The 17,155-nt window shown below is 66.2% G+C and overlaps 4 protein-coding genes across 8 annotated transcripts; 1 reads left to right on the top strand and 3 right to left on the bottom strand.

Moving 5' to 3' along the window:
• Positions 1-10: 10 nt before the first annotated feature.
• Positions 11-3,850, bottom strand: RRP8 (ribosomal RNA processing 8). The gene is made up of 8 exons (XM_086879487.1): positions 3,727-3,850; positions 2,558-2,609; positions 2,317-2,482; positions 1,834-2,239; positions 1,492-1,621; positions 1,120-1,226; positions 926-1,022; positions 11-347 (listed from the first exon to the last, which is right to left on the bottom strand). The coding sequence occupies exons 1-8, from the start codon at positions 3,741-3,743 to the stop codon at positions 237-239; spliced, it is 1,086 nt and encodes a 361-aa protein (XP_086735613.1). The 5' UTR covers positions 3,744-3,850; the 3' UTR covers positions 11-236.
• Positions 37-8,893, top strand: ILK (integrin linked kinase). Of its 5 annotated transcripts, none has more exons than XM_086879472.1 (13): positions 37-323; positions 4,440-4,533; positions 5,555-5,720; positions 6,047-6,142; positions 6,234-6,330; positions 6,420-6,503; positions 6,608-6,693; positions 6,940-7,049; positions 7,290-7,417; positions 7,520-7,641; positions 7,716-7,815; positions 7,892-8,022; positions 8,259-8,893. In XM_086879472.1, the coding sequence occupies exons 2-13, from the start codon at positions 4,445-4,447 to the stop codon at positions 8,406-8,408; spliced, it is 1,359 nt and encodes a 452-aa protein (XP_086735598.1). In that variant the 5' UTR covers positions 37-323; positions 4,440-4,444; the 3' UTR covers positions 8,409-8,893. The 5 variants fall into 5 exon arrangements, with proteins under 5 accessions (XP_086735598.1, XP_086735599.1, XP_086735595.1 ...); XM_086879473.1 differs by lacking the exon at positions 37-323 and adding an exon at positions 2,868-2,978; XM_086879469.1 differs by lacking the exon at positions 37-323 and adding an exon at positions 2,914-3,027.
• A 473-nt stretch (positions 8,894-9,366) lies between these two features.
• On the bottom strand, positions 9,367-10,985 carry TAF10 (TATA-box binding protein associated factor 10). The gene is made up of 5 exons (XM_086879489.1): positions 10,784-10,985; positions 10,442-10,593; positions 10,219-10,283; positions 10,000-10,114; positions 9,367-9,529 (listed from the first exon to the last, which is right to left on the bottom strand). Exons 1-5 carry the CDS (start codon positions 10,962-10,964, stop codon positions 9,440-9,442), a joined length of 603 nt encoding a protein of 200 aa, XP_086735615.1. The 5' UTR covers positions 10,965-10,985; the 3' UTR covers positions 9,367-9,439.
• Positions 10,986-11,157: 172 nt separating this feature from the next.
• TPP1 (tripeptidyl peptidase 1) lies at positions 11,158-16,694 on the bottom strand. The gene is made up of 13 exons (XM_086879467.1): positions 16,631-16,694; positions 16,092-16,181; positions 15,876-16,015; positions 15,652-15,802; positions 15,316-15,437; positions 14,796-14,980; positions 14,407-14,605; positions 13,067-13,255; positions 12,869-12,941; positions 12,550-12,670; positions 12,282-12,440; positions 12,075-12,212; positions 11,158-11,405 (listed from the first exon to the last, which is right to left on the bottom strand). The coding sequence occupies exons 1-13, from the start codon at positions 16,639-16,641 to the stop codon at positions 11,265-11,267; spliced, it is 1,719 nt and encodes a 572-aa protein (XP_086735593.1). The 5' UTR covers positions 16,642-16,694; the 3' UTR covers positions 11,158-11,264.
• Between the last annotated feature and the right edge of the window lie 461 nt (positions 16,695-17,155).

The following is a 17,155-nucleotide window of genomic DNA, read 5'->3' as shown; positions in this document are numbered from 1 at the left end:
CACGCAGAGCTGGGAGGAAGCAGCGGCTTTATTGGTGGTTGTGCGGGGGGCGGAGCCAAGCCCGTGTCCCCGCCCCCATCCCGCGGGCCGGGCCCGCCGCTCCCGTCACCGCCGCTCCCGTCACCGCCGCTTGTACAGACACGGCCGCAGGCGCAGCCCGGGAGCGGGGCCGGGCCCGTCACCGCCGCTTGTACAGACACGGCCGCAGGCGCAGCCCGGGAGCGGGGCCGGGCCCGTCACCGCCGCTTGTACAGACACGGCCGCAGGCGCAGCCCGGGAGCGGGGCCGGGCCGGACCGGACCCTTCTTGGCGAACTCAAACAGGTAGAAGTAGGAGCTGGAGAAGTCCTGGGGGCGCGGGGACACCCGACTCTATTACCGGCACGCCGGAGCTCCATCATCACCCCAGCCCGCTCCAGCACCACTCGATACCGCCTCAGACAAGCCCGGGATCCCCCCTGCCTCCTTCCAGAACCCACTGTGCTCAGGGCCCTCTTGCCCCTTGGGGGGCCTGTGTACCCCAGCCCCTAGCATACTCCTCTAAACACCCGACACCCATCATCATCACACAATTCCTCCAAGCCCCAGGACTCCCAATCCCCCCCGGGATACACCTCCAAGCCCCACACTACAAGCCCAGTGTGGTCCAGGCCCCCCTCATCCCCTCCCTGATCCCAGCACCCCATCCAACCCACATCCCAAACTGCCACAGCACACTCCCACGGTCCCCAGGACTTCCAAACTTCACCCCTCTGTGTACTGGTCCCCCCGTTATCCCATTTGCAGTCCCCCATGCACCAATCCCTTCTACCTCCATCTACTTTCACCAGCCCCTGGTTTGTTCCACACCAGGCTGGGCCTCAATACACCCCCTCCTTGGGCTCCCCGGTTCCTGTGCCCAGCCCTAGGCACACCTGGAGACACACCTTGGAGACAGTCCTGAAGCCCAGCTGCGTCATGGCCTTCAGAAAAGCATGGGTGTCCTCAAAGCGGCTGGCCACCTCAGCCACCATCAGGGTCCCCCTGCGGTCACTTGAGCTCTGAGCAGGGTGCCCAGGCACCCCCAGGACTCTGCTGAGCATCCCTGCTTCTCCCTCAGTCCCCCACAACCTCTGCCTACCCGAGCTTGAGCACACGGTTGGCCTCTCCTAAGATCTCCTGCAGGTTGGTGCCCATCAGCGCCAGGCAGAACACGGCCACGTCCACCGACTCAGCCGCCAGCGGCACCTGCTCACCCCGGGACACCCCCAGAGAAGGACGATGATGGCTTGGCCTGGAAGCTGCTCTGCATATCCCCAGGAGCAGGAGGAGGACGGCGATGTTGATGGGCCTGGGCAGTGCACCCCCCACTTTCCCAGGCCCGTGGGTTCAGCTGTGCCCCAGGCACACACCCAGCTTTTGAACAGACACACGGGGGTCACAGTCCCCACACCCACACCCCTGCAGCCTGCCCAGCAGCACCCGCTCCCCGCCCCGGGGGTGCCCCCAGTACCTTGGCCATGTCACAGACGGTGACCCTCGGGCTCAGCGGCACCAGATCGAAGCAGTGCACATGGTTCCTGACGCTGGCAGCCAGCGTGCAGTCCCCGCACCCGAAATCCGCCACCACTAGCGACGTTGGCCTGGGGCAGGCATAGCGGGGTCAGAGCGGCCCGGCCCGGCGCCTTGCCCCTTCCCCACTCACCGGTCCCCCCGGTCATCCACCGGCCCCACTGCTCATGGCCCCTCGGTCATCCTTTGGCCCCCCGTCCCCCAGCGCCTCCTCAGTCCATCCCCCGGCTCTCCGTTCAGGCTGCCCCCGCTCACCGACCCCGCGGTCCATGTTCCCGCTCACCGGCGGCGCAGGTAGCGCACGATGCGCTGCACGGGGCGCTCGGGCCAGCGCCGCAGCTGCCGCTCGAAGCCCCGGTGGTACAGGTGGAAAGCGGCAGGGTCGGCGCGGAAGAGCCGCGCCGCGTCCCGGCTGCTCCCGGTGTAGAGCTGCTGGTTCAGATAGCGGAACCGGGCGCCGAGCAGCCGCTCCTCCATTCGGGCGCGGAGCGCAGCCGAGCGGCCCGAGCGGGGCTCCGGAGCAGCCTCCGCGGAGCCCGGCGGCTCCGGGGGGCCCGGCCCTGAGCCCCGCTCCCCATCCGACCCCGCCGGCGGCTCCTGCTGCCGCTGCCGCTTCTGCCGGTTCCGCCGCTGCCTACGGCTCAGCCCCGCCGGCTTCTCGGAGTCCTCCGCCGGCTCAGCCGGGCCGTCTGAGGGCATCGAGAGGGGAGTCAGGGCGCGGAGGCGGCTCCCTCCTGCCTCAGGGACCCCGGAGCCGTCCCGGTACCTGCGTCCGGCCGCTTCCCAACCTCCCGGGGCTCGTCGGGACGGGCCGGGAGCTCCCCCGCCGCGGCCCGCAGTCCGCCGGCCTTCTTCCGCTTCCGGGGCCGCTTCCGCGCCGCCTCGCCGTCCCGACCGGTCCCGGGCAGCCGCCTCTTTCCCCTCGTGGGGCCCTGTGGAGAGAGGGGGCCGGTAACTTCGGCACGCCCGGCCCGGCCCGGTCCGGCGCCCCCGCATCACCCGCTTACCGGTCGGCCCGGGCCCGCCGGGGCGCCGCGGCTCTGCTGCATCGTTCCAACCCTGCTCCGCGAACGTGGAGCGGGAGCCCTCGGTCGGTACCGGGACCCACGTGCTCCCGCCCGGGAAGCGCCGCGGGAACAGCCCCTCCTCGCGGCCCGGAGGACCGGCCGGGGAGCTCGGCTGCACGGGCGGTGCCGCGGACGCCCCGCTCCGCCCCCGGGCGGATAGCCGCGCCCCCGGTCAGTTCGGCACGGCCCACAACCGTGCCTCCGCTCCGCGGGCCCGCGCTCCCGGCGCCGCCCCGCCCTGCCCCGCCCGCCGCCGTGTGGCGGAGCCGCGGCCGGTGCGGGTTCCGGCCGCCAGAGGGCGCCGTCTCGGGGCGGAGCCGCCGCAGCCGCCGCCCTGCGGAGCCGCCGGGACACGCAGCCGGTAACGGCGGGACGGCACCGGCACCGAGCGGGGACGGGCTGGGGAGGCCGTGAGTGCGGCTGCAGGCGACCCGAAGCAGGGGCGGGGCCGGAGGGAGACCTGCCAGAGCCGGAGCTGGGTGGGGGAGCTGCAGGGGAGGGGTGGGGGGCACAAAGGAGGGATTGGGAGCACCGGGGGGGTTGGGGATACACGGGGGGACTGGGGGCGCGGATGGGGCCGCAGTGCGGAGCGGGGCTCTAGCAGCTGGTTCGGGATAGCACGGGGGGACTGCGTCCACATCCCGTCCCCTGCCCCGGCTGCTGAGCAGGGCCGAGGTGGGCATTTGGCCAGCCTGGCAGGGCTGGGGCTGGTCGGGCCTGGCAGCCCCGCGGGACTGGGTAGGGGCTGGTGGGTGATAGGAGGGCACAGTTCAGGGCTGAACAGGGGACAGGGTGGGACCAGGATGGGGTGTCATCACTGCGGTGTGAGGTCCCACAGGGCCGGGACTGGTGTGACATGTACTGGGGACCCCTTTTCATGAGCTGCCCCCAGATGGGTGGGGGATAAATCTCATCTGGGAGTGCGGATGTTCTGGTGCCGGGAAAGGGCCAATGCTACCATGGATGTGCTGGGGCCATTCTGGGGCCTATAAGACCTTGCCAAGAATCCAGGGTCCTGCATCCCACCCCTCTGGAGCTGTCTGAGGCAAAGGGTGCAGGCAGGGTCCTAGGGGGCAGCTCTAGGTGCTGGCAACTGGTGGGGGTCTCACCATGTCTGGGTGGGCATCAGGTCCAGGGGGATCCTCCAGCAGCAGGTTTGGGATCAGATGGCTGCATGTCAGGCATGTATTCAATCTGACTCTGTCCCCACACTGTCCCCAGACTTCAGGTCCCTGCTCACATCACAAACCTCCAGGCAGCGGGTCCCACGCTCACAGTCAGGGGCTTAGAGGGACATGGGGAGCAGGAGGAAGCTCTATGCCTGGCTCTGAGCTGGGGTGTCCATGGATCCAAAGCATGAGGCTTTGGGGTCCTGGTTTCTGAGCATGGTGCCATGCCAGGCCCAGCCAAGTGGGTCAGGAGGGTCATGAGGCTGCAGGATCCCATGCCAGGGATGCTGAGCTACCCCAGCCCCATTCCCCCACCAAATCTGTGGGATCCCATCTTGAGGGTGCTGAGCTCCCCCAGCCTCACTGCACCCCAGAGCTGTGGGCACTGGGGCCGGCTGTGCCTGGTGATAAGCCCGGGGGTGCCAGCCTGGCTTCCTGCGGGTGGCCACGGCCCCGCTGGATCTTTCCCTTGGGCTGCCGGTGCAGCTCCAGCCCGGACCTCAGCCTGCCTGCGGCTTCCTGGAGAGCTGCAGGGATGGGGCGGGAGGGGACAAGGAGGGGGCCAGGAGGTTCCCCTACTTGCTGTTTCAGGGACCTCCCAGCCGAGGGGGGGTCAGGGGTCCCCATGTCCTTACCCACGTCCCCTCCCGCAGCCACCATGGACGACATCTTCACACAGTGCCGGGAGGGCAACGCGGTGGCCGTGCGGCTGTGGCTGGACAACACCGAGAACGACCTCAACCAGGGGTGAGTGGGGTTGGGCTGGGCGGGGCGGGGGGGGCCCTGTGCTGGGGGCTGGTTTCCACTGGTTTCCATGGGAAGGCAGGGGGCAGACGGCAGGACACAGCTCCTCCCCACTGGAGGAAGTTACCGCATCGCTGAGGCACGAGGCCGAACATCCTCTGGCCGCTTCCTCGCAGCCACAGCCAGGGCTCAGCTGGGCTGGGGGTACCTCCCCTGTCCCCACGGTGGCAGCTGTGTCCGCTGACCTTATCCTCGTGTCCCCACCCCCTCTCTGCAGAGCACCATGGCAGATGTGTGGGCACACGGCTGGAACCGCTGGGGCTGGGAATTGTGGGGGCCACTCTGTGCCCAGGTGTCTGCTCCCCACATCCCGTTCCAGGGGTCTTGCAGGACTGTGGGGTCCAACATGTGCTCACAGCTATTCAGGAGCCGTGTTGGGGGCTTGGAGGATCTGCCTGCAGCGTGTGCAGCTGGCACAGCATGACCCCATACCATGACCCCAGCCCAGCCTATGGACATGGCATTGCGGACATGCTCCAGACAAGCGGCCTCCCTTGGTCGTGCCTCCCTGCCCCTCCTGGGGGTCCCAGGCACATGGAGCTCTCCCAGACCCACACAAGGTGCCCAAGGGACTGTTCTGTGCCGGGTAGCCCCTGCCTGCAGAGCCATGGTGGGGGCAAATGGAGTCCTGCTGTGCCAGGGGGCCGGAGGGGAGCTGGGACTGGGGGGAGCCTGGGCTGCAGCAGCCCCTCTGCCAGTTCCTGATCTCCATTTAAGGCCTGGCTGCCACCTCCTCCCTTACTTGGTCATGGAGTGGGGGGATGGGGACAGGATCCAGCTGTGATTCAGCCTTGGAGGAGACAGGATTTGGCCTGGGCTGGTGGGGCCCTGGTGGGGGCGGGTGGGAGTGGGATGGATATTCAACCTGGTCCCTTTGCCCCTGTGGCTGGAGTTTTGAGAATGATGCCAGTGATGCCTGGGACAGAGGGCTGCAGCTGAGCAGAGCCCCCCTGCCATCCTGCAGGGATGACCATGGGTTCAGCCCCCTGCACTGGGCCTGCCGTGAGGGCCGTTCAAATGTGGTGGACATGCTCATCATGCGCGGGGCTCGCATCAATGTCATGAACCGGGGCGATGACACCCCACTGCACCTGGCTGCCAGCCACGGGCACCGTGACATCGTACAGAAGGTACCTGTCCCCTGTGCTAGCACCTGTCCTTCCCCACCCCTGTGTAGCCTTCTACACTACCCTCATGGGACTTGCTCCCCTCTTCACCTGTCAGGAACACCTGGCATGCCCCCAGTGCTTCTGAGCTCCCTGCTCCTCACAAGCTCCCTCCAAATCCCTCTGAGCCCCACATCAGTTCAGCACCCTCCCTACAGCTCCCAATGTGCTGCTCCTGCATCTCTCAGGACAAGGCACAGGGAGGATGGGGGCTATCCTGGGCTCACGGGGATCTTGCCTGGGCTTAAAGGTACAGTCCTGGGCTCACAGGGACTGTCCCCTGTCCCCAGCTGATGCAGTTCAAAGCAGACATCAACGCAGTGAATGAGCATGGGAACACACCACTGCACTATGCCTGCTTCTGGGGACACGAGCAGGTGGCTGAGGTGAGTGGGAGCACGGGCAGGAGGGAAGGTGGGGTGGGAGGGGGACTGAGGGGAGATCAAAAATCACAGTCCTTGCTGTCTGCTTCCACAGGACCTGGTGGGCAGCGGGGCCCTGGTCAGCATTGCTAACAAATACGGTGAGACCCCCACAGACAAGGCCAAGATGCCACTGCGAGAGGTCCTGAAAGGTACGAGGGTCCCTCAGGACCCCATAACTGATACAGCCTCTGGCCAGTCGCAGCAGGCTCTGGGTGCCACCCTCCTCCTCTCTCTGCAGAGCGTGCTGAGAAGCTGGGCCAGAGCCTCACCAAGATCCCCTACAAGGACACGTTCTGGAAGGGCACGACCCGCACCCGGCCCAGTAAGGACTGAGGGTCCCTTAGCGGGTGCCATGGATCCCCCTGCCCTGCTGGCACTGCCTCCTGGATCCAGTAGCCATGGGTATTCATTCCCCTTCTACTGTAGGGAATGGGACCCTGAACAAACTCGCCGGGATTGACTTCAAACAGCTGAGCCTGAGTCACAAACTGAACGAGAACCAGTCTGGAGAGGTGGGTGCCCCTCGACCCCAGGTGGGCGCTGTGGCTGTGCAGAGTGCCGTGTCCTGGCCCTGCTGGGCACCGCTGTTCTGGAGTCCCATGGCCTGGTGCAGTGGGGGAGCTCCTACCCAGCTCAAGGGGCTCCCTTCTCATTGTGGGCCCTTGGTCCCATGGGCTCCAGAGCCCCCCATGGGGGCCTGGGTATGCTGGGGACTCTGCACCCCTTTCACGGTGCCTGTGTCCCTGCTGCTCCTCCAGCTGTGGAAGGGGCGCTGGCAGGGCAATGACATCGTAATCAAAATGCTGAAAATCCGGGACTGGACGACACGAAAGAGCCGAGACTTCAACGAGGAGTACCCAAAACTGCGGTGAGTGCTGCGCCTGCCTGCAGCCACCCTGGCATGTGCCTGGGATCCCCACCAGTATTTGACTGGGGCCACCCCAGTACCTTCTCATGGCAACAACACTCAGAGTATGGGGCAGAAACTCCCAGATCTGTGGGGCCAGGGTGGTGGCCAAGGGCTGGGAGACCCTGGGGAATGCCAAAGGGCAGACGAAGGGGTGCAGGCAGCCCCTCCCTGTTTTTAGGGCTGTCATTTCTCTTGCAGGATCTTCTCCCACCCCAACGTGCTGCCGGTGCTGGGTGCCTGCCAGGCCCCTCCAGCTCCCCACCCCGTTATCATCAGCCACTGGATGCCCTACGGTTCCCTGTACAACGTCCTGCACGAGGGGACCAGTGAGTGCTGGGGCATGGTGTGTCTGGGGGCAGCAGGGGCCTCTCCAGCCATAGCCCTGGCTGGGCTTAGGGTGGGTTGATCCCCTGTCACCCCCTTCCCAGATTTTGTGGTGGACCAGATGCAGGCGGTGAAGTTTGCCTTCGATATTGCACGGGGCATGGCCTTCCTGCACACGCTGGAGCCCCTCATCCCGCGCCACCACCTCAACAGCCGCAGCGTTATGGTGAGTGGGGACACAGCCCCCCTCACAAGGCAGGGGGGGCTCTCAGGGCAGGGCTGACTGCCTGCTCTCCCCAGATCGACGAGGACATGACTGCACGAATCAGCATGGCCGATGTAAAGTTCTCCTTCCAGTGCCCAGGGCGGATGTATGCCCCGGCCTGGGTGGCTCCTGAAGGTGAGTGCCCAGCTCCCAGACCCCCCAGACTGGCCCCCTCACCCCCAGCCCCACTCAGCCCCCAGCCATCCCCCAGCCCTGCAGAAGAAACCAGAGGAGATCAACCGGCGCTCAGCTGACATGTGGAGCTTCGCGGTGCTGCTGTGGGAGCTGGTGACACGGGAGGTGCCCTTCGCTGACCTGTCCAACATGGAGATTGGTATGAAGGTGAGGGCGCGGAGGGGCAAAGGAACTGATTTGGGTCAGAGTTTAGGGAGAAGTTCTGGCCTTTGAGGGTGGTGAGGCCCTGGCAGACGTTGCCCAGAGGACTTTGGCTGCTCCATCCCTGGAAGTGTTTAAGGCCAGGTTGGAGAGGGTGTTGAGGCACCTGGGCAGGTAGAAGGTGTCCCTGCCTATTGGGGCAGGGTCCCAATCCTAACTCTGGCTCCTCTTCCTGCTTGCAGGTAGCACTGGAGGGGCTACGTCCCACCATCCCCCCTGGCATCTCCCCCCACATCTGCAAACTGATGAAGATCTGCATGAACGAGGACCCAGCCAAGCGCCCCAAGTTCGACATGATTGTGCCCATCCTGGAGAAGATGCAGGAGAAGTAGAGGGGAGGTGCCTCCCCATTCCAGTGCTGCCTTACGCCCCCCACCACCCCCAAGTGCCTTTAGCCCTAGAGCCGGGGGGAGCAGAGGACACCCCTCACCCTGAGCCAGCCATGGACACACGGTACAGATGGCACTGCCTGCACTGGAGCTCTGCAGGCTCTGGACCCCCACCCAGGGCAGCCCCTCACCAGGGTAGCCCTAACCCAGCCTCTGGGCAGCCCCCAGTCCAGTGCAGCCCCCCTACCCAGGGCATGGTGTGTGGCCTGGCCCTTCTGCTGGGGGATGGGGCTGTGGGGACCCCTGTCCCCCTTGCTGGGCAAAGCCCAACACAGGACTCAGCTCCCCGAGGCTGGGGGGGGAAGGGGAAGGCCAGGAGAGGCCACCTGTGGTGCCCAGCACTGCCCCTGCTTCGCGCTTCACTGGCCACTTCCCTCTGTCCCCAGAACGGCCGCTGGCAACCAAATAAACATTTGGTATGGAACCAACTGCTGGGGTACAGGGTGGGGGAGTGGGGGGAGTTGGTTGGGGGTGGAGGGCTGGGATTCGCAGGGGATGTCTAGGACTGAGGGTGAGGCTGAATTGATATGGGGCTGCCTTGCAGCCCACAGAGCCCTGGGCACAAGTCACCCCCCGCAGCAACCCTCTGATGCTCAGTGCAGGTAGATGGACACAGGGCCCCCTCAGGAGATGCCCGGTGCAGGAGGGGTGGACTGAGGGTCTCATCCCTGGCTCCATTTGTAGCACTGCCTGTGCAGCCCCCAGGGTATTCCCTGTGGGAGACAAGAGGCAGTTTAGGGAAGGAGAAGGAGGAAGAGTGCTGGGTAGTTCCTGTCCCCCTAACCCCACTCCGTTCCAGCACTGTTGGGAGCACTGAGCTGCCTGTGACTGGCAGAGGACGAGGAGCATGTGGAGGACCAGGGCCAGCATTTGTGGACACAGGCACAGGAATAACACTGCCTTCCCACAAAACCCTGCTAGGTGTTTAATGGCACCGAAATGGCCCCTACAAACTACCCAAACTGCCCTGTGCTCTACGTGAAGTAATGCGGCTTCTTCACATTGATGCCGTACTCCGCCAGCGCTGGTGTCAGGTCCTCCATGGTCAGCGTGTACTTCTTGTCCTGGGGGACACAGGGCAGGCGGTAACAGCAGGGAGCATGGGGTGGGATGCCCCAAGGTGCAAGGGCAGGTGTGTCCTGGTCCCAGAGGAGCTGCTGGGCAACATTAGGGCATTCCCAGCTCCCCACATTCTGTTGCTCTGTGCCCTCAAACCTCCCCAGACACTTAGTACCAAATCCCATTTGCTTTGCAGAGCCCCTGAACTCCTGATACACCAGGAGGGGGTCCCCAAGATCCCCCACTCCAGCTCCTCAAGCCCAGAGCTGCATCCACTGCTGGGATGGGGGGGCACCAAAGTGTGTCCACAAACTCGGTGCCCCCCTCATGTCCCCGCCAGCACCTACCCACCTGCAGGGCCCCACCGTAAGCCTGGCAGGTTTTGGGATTTCTGCACCCCATGTTCCTGCATTCCGTGGCTGCAGGCTCAGCCCCATCCCCAAAGGAGGTTCCCCAGTTCCCGCAGTGCTGTCACCTTGCTCTTGCTGCGGGAGCTGCCCGAGGCCGTGCCCTTCATTTTGCAGTGCTGTAGCGCATCGTTGGCAATGTCTGAGATGAACTTCTGTGCCGCCAGCGAGATCAGGCGGATTCTGCGGGACAGGGACCGTGTCAGCGAGGGGACAGAGGTCCATGGGCCCCTCTGCTGGACCCCCACGGGGTTCCTGCTACTCCCGCCCATCCTGTGGCCACTCACATGCGGGGGTCCGAGGCCTCAAACCCTGCCCGGTTCAGGTAATACCCTGTGACGGCATCCGGGATCTGGGAAGGGAAGAGGTGGAACAGCTCCACGGCCTCGTGGGAGCGTTTCCATATCCTGTATCCCGTCGCACAGGAGCCGCCCCGTATCCCAGTACCGTGGGACCTGCCCCGTGTCCCGTCCCGTCCCGTCCCACAGGAGCCGCCCTGTGTGTCGGTACCGTGGGCGTGTAGTCCTCCAGCTGCATGAGGAAGTCCACGAGCGGCGTGGTGGACACCACGGGCTTCACGTCTCCGTTGGCCGCGGGCGGCACGTACACGCCGTTGGACATGGCCCCGTCCGGGGGGGCGGCCACGGCCGCGGACACCGGCACTGCGGGACAGCACGATCAGTGCTCGGAACCCCGCACGCCCGCGCCCCGCCGACACTGGCAGTGGGGGACAGCATGCTCAGCAGGACCCCGAGACATCCGCAGTTACCGGACGCCGCCCTCCCGGCCAGAGCGTCCCGCGGGGCTCCCGTGCGCGGGGCCCATCCCCCGCCGTCCCCCATCTCGACTCACCGGGCCCCCTCCCGCCGGCCGCACAGCCCTCGGTGGCCCGCGCCGCGCCGCCCCCCGCAGCTGGTGCCACTCCGGGCCCGGCGCTGCCCACAGCGGCCGGGCTGGGCTTGCTGCCCTCGGCGGGGCCTGGCGGCGCCGCCGGGGCCGCGGGCGCGGGATCGGGATCGGCGCTGCCGCTCATGGTCCCCGGCACCAGTCTCCGCTTCGCGCCTGCGCGCGCCAAGCCACACTATTGGCCCCGCGGCCCCTCCGCCCCGCCCCTTCCTCCGGCCCATTGGCCCTGCCGGGCCCCGCCCCGCCCCCACTGGTCTTGCCCTCCGGCGCTCATCGCCCCGCGCGCCCCCTGGCGGATGCGTGCGCACAAACAGAGCAGGTGGGCGGGGCTTCGCGTGTTTATTGGCCCCGCCCCCGCCTCCAGCTCCGCGGCGTTCCGGTGTCCGGCCCCGGTGTCCGGCCCCGGTGAGCGGCCCCGGTGTCCTGGTCAGCGCGGCCCTAGCGCCCGCAGCAGGCGTGGGAAGTTGGGCGTGCCCCAGCCGGTGACCGGATCCCAGGCAGGGGTGGCGCAGAAGCCCTGGCCCTGCACGGTGCCGTCCAGGCAGGACAGGTGGCAGCCCTGGATCACCTGCAGGGACCAGCCTCAGCACGGCAGATCGGGGCCCCCCCGGGTCCCCCCAAGTCCCGGGACAGCGACCTCCGGGGCACAGGAGCCCCACACAGCCCTGGGACAGGGACCCCGGGGCACAGGGACCACTTGGTACAGGGATACCATGGGCACGGGGACCCTGCCCACAGCCCCCTGGAACCAGGGACAGCCACCCCTGGCATCCCTGAGACAGGAATCCCGGGACACAGGAGCCCCCAGATATCTGACACGGAGACTCCCACAACGCCCCCTGTGGCACAGGCTGCCCCTGCCCAGGATCCCCTCAGGACAATGTGGGACATCACGCTCAGCTGGACACTGGGACCTCTGCAGTCACTGGACACTGCTGCCCTGGCCACACAAAGGGACCTGCCCCACAAAGCTCGCAGGAGTCCATGGGGACCCCCCAGGACACCACTCCCATGGGAAGGGCATAGGGACTCTCTCATTCCCCCCAGCTGGCCCTGCCCCAGGCACAGCTCTGGGAGCAGGAGCCCTAGGACAGCCCCCTCAGCCCTTGGAGTATGCATGGCCTTCCCAGCCCCCCGGACAAGCCCACCCCAGACCTCAGACCAACACTTCAGAACACCCCAAGTCCCCTCAGCCCCCAGTACAGCCCCATCCAGCTCCATCCCCTACCCCACTCACATCATAGAACGCATCACCAAGCCCTTGCTTCTGCAGCTGGTAGAGAGCAGGGTTGAGAAAGCCCAGAGGTGCCAGCCCCCGTTGCAGGCGCCGGTCATTGATCAGTGCCACCATGCCTGCCACCACCGGTGTGGATGCCTGCATGGACAGAACCCCTCAGCCCAGGGCCCCCCCATCCCGGAGGGCAGCGGGGGATGAGCTCCTTACCGAGGTCCCCGACACCCAGGGCAGTGGGATGCGGTTTGTCACCACCCAGTAGTTGTCAGAGAGCGCAGCCAGGTCAGGGTACGCACGGCCGCTGCTGTTGTAGTAGGAGCTGGGTGGCAGCTTTGAGGCTGAGCGCAGGAATTGCCTGACAGCAGCAGCCTGGGGACGGCACAGCCCGCGGTCATCCCCAAAGTCCGCAGTCATCCCCTAACCCAAACTCTGCAGCCCTGTCTGCAGCCCCCAGCCTGGCAGCGCAGGTGTCCCTCACCTGGTACTCGGGCATGGGGAAGATGTTGCTGAAGCCACCCCCACTGATGTAATCCGTCACCTCCTCTGTCACCAGGAAGGGGTTCTTGAAGGACGTGCCACCCACAGTAGTGACATAGGGGCTGGGGAAACGGGGACACTGCAGCTGGGCACACAGCTGCCTGGGCCTCAGCAGCTACCAACAGCCCCTTCTGCCACCATATAACCTTGCCCCACAAACCGAACAAACCCCCAGGAGCTGCACAGACTGCAGCTCTGGGGTCTGGAAGCATGGTGGTGAGGACCCTCAGGTCTCACACCCAGCTCCCTCCCTCACCCACCTGGAGGCCGGGAAGCTGGGCCGGAACGTGTGGTTCCCACTGTGCACCCGCCGACACCCAGCACCGTCATCACCTGCCAACACAGGTGACAGGTGACCACTGCACACCAACAGATGGCATGTGACCATGGCATCCCAGCCACCCCTCCCACAGCCCCGCTTGGTGCTCAGGCTCCGCCTTGCCAGGCCTTGGCTGTACCTGAGGCAAACAGGATGGTGAGGCCGCGGGCCGCCGCCTTCATGAACTCGGTGTTGACGCGCTCCATGTAGGCAAGGGACAGGCTGTCCTCGTCGTCCCCATAGCTCACTGAGTGCACCCAGGGCAGTGCTGACATGTTGCTGAGCAGCAGCAGCCAGGCCAGAAAGGGCTCCTGGCTCTCGTGGCGCCCTGCAAGGACATTGGGGAAGGGACACGAGGGATAGCTCCTCCAACACCAGGGACAGCGTGAGGAGTCCTGTCTCATCAGACCCAGCACCTTCCTATGCAGTACAGCCCCAGGGGCTCCTTCCTGTGAGCCATAGAGTCACAGCACATCCAGCCTGGAGCTCCATGAGCTCATCTCAGGGCTCCTTACATTGCACCAAGCTTCAGCTCAGCCCACGGGGTTGGCAAGAGGGTCATCCTTACCCCAGGACAGGGAGCTACACTCACACCCCTCTCCAAGACTCTGCTCCAGGGCTGCAGCCATGTGGGCACCTGTGGACCCAGTGGGGCCTCAGCTCCTCCTCTGGCAACAGGTCCCAGCAGAGCAGTGCATGTGCCACCTCCACACATTCCACCTGCACCTGCCCAGGTCCCTCCCTGCCCTCCAGCCCTCTCCACTGGGAGGGGAGCAGAGCCCCAGCCACCCCCACTCACTCTTGGTTGCCCATGTCACTTCCCACACCAGTAACTGTGTGGGGGCGAAGGGAAGGGCAGTGCTGGGCTGCTGTCACTGACACCATCAGGGACAGGGCCACTGTCCCTGTGGCACTCACCTGCTCAGCCAGTTCCCAATCTGGGACATGGACACTGCCCCAAGCACTGTGTTCACATTTGTGCAGGCTGTTTAGCAATTTGTTTTCCCAAATACCCTCACTCTCCCTCATCTGCTCCACTGGGAGACTCGTGGGTGGGAGCTCAGCTCCAGCAAGGCTGGAAAACCCCATGGGAGGAGGGCTGTGCCCTCCTTCATGGGAGCTGAGCAGGACAGCTGCTCCACATGGTGCCAGCAATGAAATCCCTGCTTCAGGATACTCTGGACATTGAAGGTTCACACGGTTCAAAGCCACAACACAAACCAGGAGCAATGTCCCTAGGAGCTGGGAATTCGATGCCAGCTCTGACTTGGGGAGCACACAGAGTGCACTCCCACAGCAGTTAGGAAAGCACCTGGGGCTGTACTACAGCCAGCTGTCTGCACAGTCCTGCAAGCTCTCCCCTCACTCCTCCAAGCAATCCCCTCCCCTCACACCTCCAAGTGCTCACTTCCCTGCTCCAGGCACTCTCCTCACCCCTTCAAGCACTCCCCCCTCCCCCCTGGGGCTCTTCCCCAGTACCTGCATTGCTGAAGACCCAGGTGGAGATGTTGGCACCTGTGCTCATGATGTACTCCACGTCCAGGCTGGCCTCCAGCCCGGCTTTGCCATGGCCCTGGTGCCCCACCACCCGGTCCACCTGCGTGCGGTGGGCAAAGCCACTGCCAAAGAGCTGCATGAACTCTGCCAGGTCAGCTTGGTGGAAGTACTGCTCAAGAAACTGTGGAACACAGAGGGATATGTTGTCTTCTCTTGAAAAAACAACGGAACAGTTGATGCTGACCTAGAAAATTGTCCAGCACAGGTACACCAGGTACTCCCAGCAGCCGAGGGACACCCAGTTGTTCCAAGATTCCCCGAACAGCACCAATCCCTAGGAGTGCCACAGCACACAGGCCTGCAGTTGTTACCTGTGCACAGGCCTGGCTGTTGTTGGGCAGGAGTCCCACGTCCCCCCCTGTCATGTTGTATCTCTGGCGCAAGATGGCCGGTGTCACACCCAGGTGGAACGATGCTCTTGCCAACGGTGGGTCCTTCCTGGCCCTGGCTCCGCTGACTGTCTTGTGCTCCTTGGGGAACCGGTGCATCCCACCCACTGCAGCAGAGCCCAGTGGGATGGGAGAAGCCATCAGGGCGCAGAGTCCCGGGAAGGCAGGACAGAGCCCTCGGGCTCTCCATCACCAGCCCCATGTCTACATGGGCAGGCCAATAGCAGGGCTTGAAAGAGCCCAGCCCTGCAGCCCTGGCCCAGAGGAAGAGCCTCCTCAGCCTTCCCACAGCTGAGCCATGGCCTCAGCTTGGCACCCCTTGCACTTTTCATGGGATTGTCACTGGATCCCATGTAACGGGGATCTGCAGGAGGGAGGTTTGTCCCCCCAGCAGCAGCTGCACCTGCGCTCCGCAGCCTCACCTCCCCCAGGTGGGACGTACCGAAGTCCAGGTGCTCTGCGAGCTCTGCAGGGACAGTGTAGGGCAGTGGGGACCGCACCAGGCTGCGCTGGCCCTGCACGTACCGGTGAAACTCAGCCCCGGGGAGCAGGCGCTCGGCCATACTGCAAACATAGGGACAGCCGCTGTGGGATGGCACAGGACTAGCACAAAGGGACAACCATCAAAGGACAGGATAGGGCCAGCAATGAGGGACAGCCACTACGGAGTGGGACTGGACTAGGACACGAGAACAGCCACCACAGGATGGGACAGTAGTGAGACACAGGGACAGCCACCACAGGGTCACCAGAGCCAGTTCCAGCTCTTAGGGCTCACCTTACAGGCAGGTAACACTCCAGAAAGTCAAGGGTGATGACACTCTGGCAGTCCTCTACACCATGGCCTTGCAGCCATTTCAGAACCGTCATCAGTGTGGATGGGGAAGGCTGGACCAAGTCCCTCACCTGCTCCAGGGACAGGTACTGCCCTGGGAGGCACAGAGGGGTTAGATCCCCTCATAGGCCCCGGGGGTCATGGGGCCTCAGGGATGTGGCTGTTACCATATCGCGGGGACTGAGGGTCTGAGACAGCCTCCACGAGGCGGGCAAGGTGGGCAGTGCCGCGCTGCCGCAGGGCGAAGGTCAGCTGCAGCGGGTGTCCAGGATCCACACGGCCAGCATGGGCCCAGCCAGGAGGAACGCTGCAGGGTGGGCGGTGAGCGGGGCCAGCACCGGCACCCCAGCCTGGCCCGGCCCGGCCCACAGCCCCGGACCTACCGGAAAGGCTGGTCCCGCTCCAGCGCCAGCCCCAGGGCGCAGCTCCAGGCGGCCGCACACAGCGCCAGCACGGCGGGGATCCCCCAACACCTGCAACGGGCTCAGGGGAGCATAGGCACAGCAGTGGGGAACCGGGACTGACCGGGGACTGAGCCACGAGTCCCCGTCCCCACGATTCCGCCGAGCCCCCGTGGCCCGTCTGCAAACCCCCCACCCCGGGTCTGGGCAGCCCCGCCGGAGATCCCCGAGTCCCGCCACCGGGGAGCCCGTCTGACCCTGTCACTGGGGAGCCCCACCTGCCCCGCGAGCCCTCATCACCGGGGAACCGCGCCTGACCCTCCGGTCCCCGTTCCCCCCACCACCAGGGAGTCTCGTCGGACACCCGGAGTCCCCGTCACCCGGGAGCCCCGTCGCACCCCCGCGGTCCCCATGGCCCCCGCGTCCGGAAAGCACCCCCGCCCCGTTACCTCCCCCCACCGGGGAGTGCCCCCGTGTCCCTGTGCCCCCGGGGCCGGGCCGCCCCGCTCCGTGCCCATTACCCCCGCGCCATGCCGCCGTGCCCGGTCACGTGTGCGAGCGCGTGACTCCCGCCACGTGGGGCACCAAAACAGCGGTCACGTGAGCGCCAGACACGGGATGGGCGGGGCCGGGCGGGGCGGGGCGGGGCGGGGCGGGTCCGAGCGGGGCCGAGAGGGGCGGGGCGGGGCCGGGCGGGGCGGGGCGGGTCCGAGCGGGGCCGGGCGGGGCGGGGCGGGGCCGGGCGGGGCCGGGCCGGGCGGGACCTGGCGGGGCCGGGCGGGGCCGGGCGGGGCGGGACCTGGCGGGGCCGGGCGGGGCGGGGCCGGGCGGGGCGGGGCGGGGCGGGGCGGGGCGGGGCGGGGCCGGGCGGGGCCGGGCGGGGCGGGGCGGGGCGGGCGGCGGGCGCGGCTCCAGAGGGGAGGCCCCGCTTGCCGGCGGCCCGAAGGGGCGGCTCAGACACCGCAGTGCCCGCTCCCGCCCCCTGTTCCCGCCCCTCTCTCGGGCGTTTCCCGGCGCGGGCGGACCTGTTCCCGGCGGGATGGCTT

This window comes from Cyanistes caeruleus, chromosome 3, assembly GCF_971803275.1.
Source record: "Cyanistes caeruleus chromosome 3, bCyaCae1.hap1.1, whole genome shotgun sequence".
In the NCBI taxonomy this organism is placed as follows: Eukaryota; Metazoa; Chordata; class Aves; order Passeriformes; family Paridae; genus Cyanistes; species Cyanistes caeruleus.
Note: the sequence above shows the minus strand (reverse complement) of the source record. Positions and strands in the feature narration are given on the sequence as shown.

Excerpts from the sequence above, each read along its gene's own strand:
- RRP8 (XM_086879487.1), bottom strand. Across the intron at positions 2,483-2,557 it reads CGGCGGGCCCGGGCCGACCG|GGCCCCACGAGGGGAAAGAG; the intron begins GTAAGCGGGTGA and ends CTCTCTCCACAG. Across the intron at positions 2,240-2,316 it reads TGGGAAGCGGCCGGACGCAG|ACGGCCCGGCTGAGCCGGCG; the intron begins GTACCGGGACGG and ends CGATGCCCTCAG.
- ILK (XM_086879472.1), top strand. The coding sequence starts at position 4,445 with ATGGACGACATCTTCACACAGTGCCGGGAGGGCAACGCGGTGGCCGTG. Across the intron at positions 5,721-6,046 it reads ACCGTGACATCGTACAGAAG|CTGATGCAGTTCAAAGCAGA; the intron begins GTACCTGTCCCC and ends CCCTGTCCCCAG. Across the intron at positions 6,143-6,233 it reads GACACGAGCAGGTGGCTGAG|GACCTGGTGGGCAGCGGGGC; the intron begins GTGAGTGGGAGC and ends CTGCTTCCACAG.
- TAF10 (XM_086879489.1), bottom strand. The coding sequence starts at position 10,964 with ATGAGCGGCAGCGCCGATCCCGATCCCGCGCCCGCGGCCCCGGCGGCG. Across the intron at positions 10,284-10,441 it reads TGGAGGACTACACGCCCACG|ATCCCGGATGCCGTCACAGG; the intron begins GTACCGACACAC and ends TTCCCTTCCCAG. Across the intron at positions 9,530-9,999 it reads GCTCCCGCAGCAAGAGCAAG|GACAAGAAGTACACGCTGAC; the intron begins GTGACAGCACTG and ends TGTGTCCCCCAG.
- TPP1 (XM_086879467.1), bottom strand. Across the intron at positions 12,942-13,066 it reads CACCATCCTGTTTGCCTCAG|GTGATGACGGTGCTGGGTGT; the intron begins GTACAGCCAAGG and ends CTGTGTTGGCAG. Across the intron at positions 12,213-12,281 it reads CCTGGGTGTCGGGGACCTCG|GCATCCACACCGGTGGTGGC; the intron begins GTAAGGAGCTCA and ends CTGTCCATGCAG.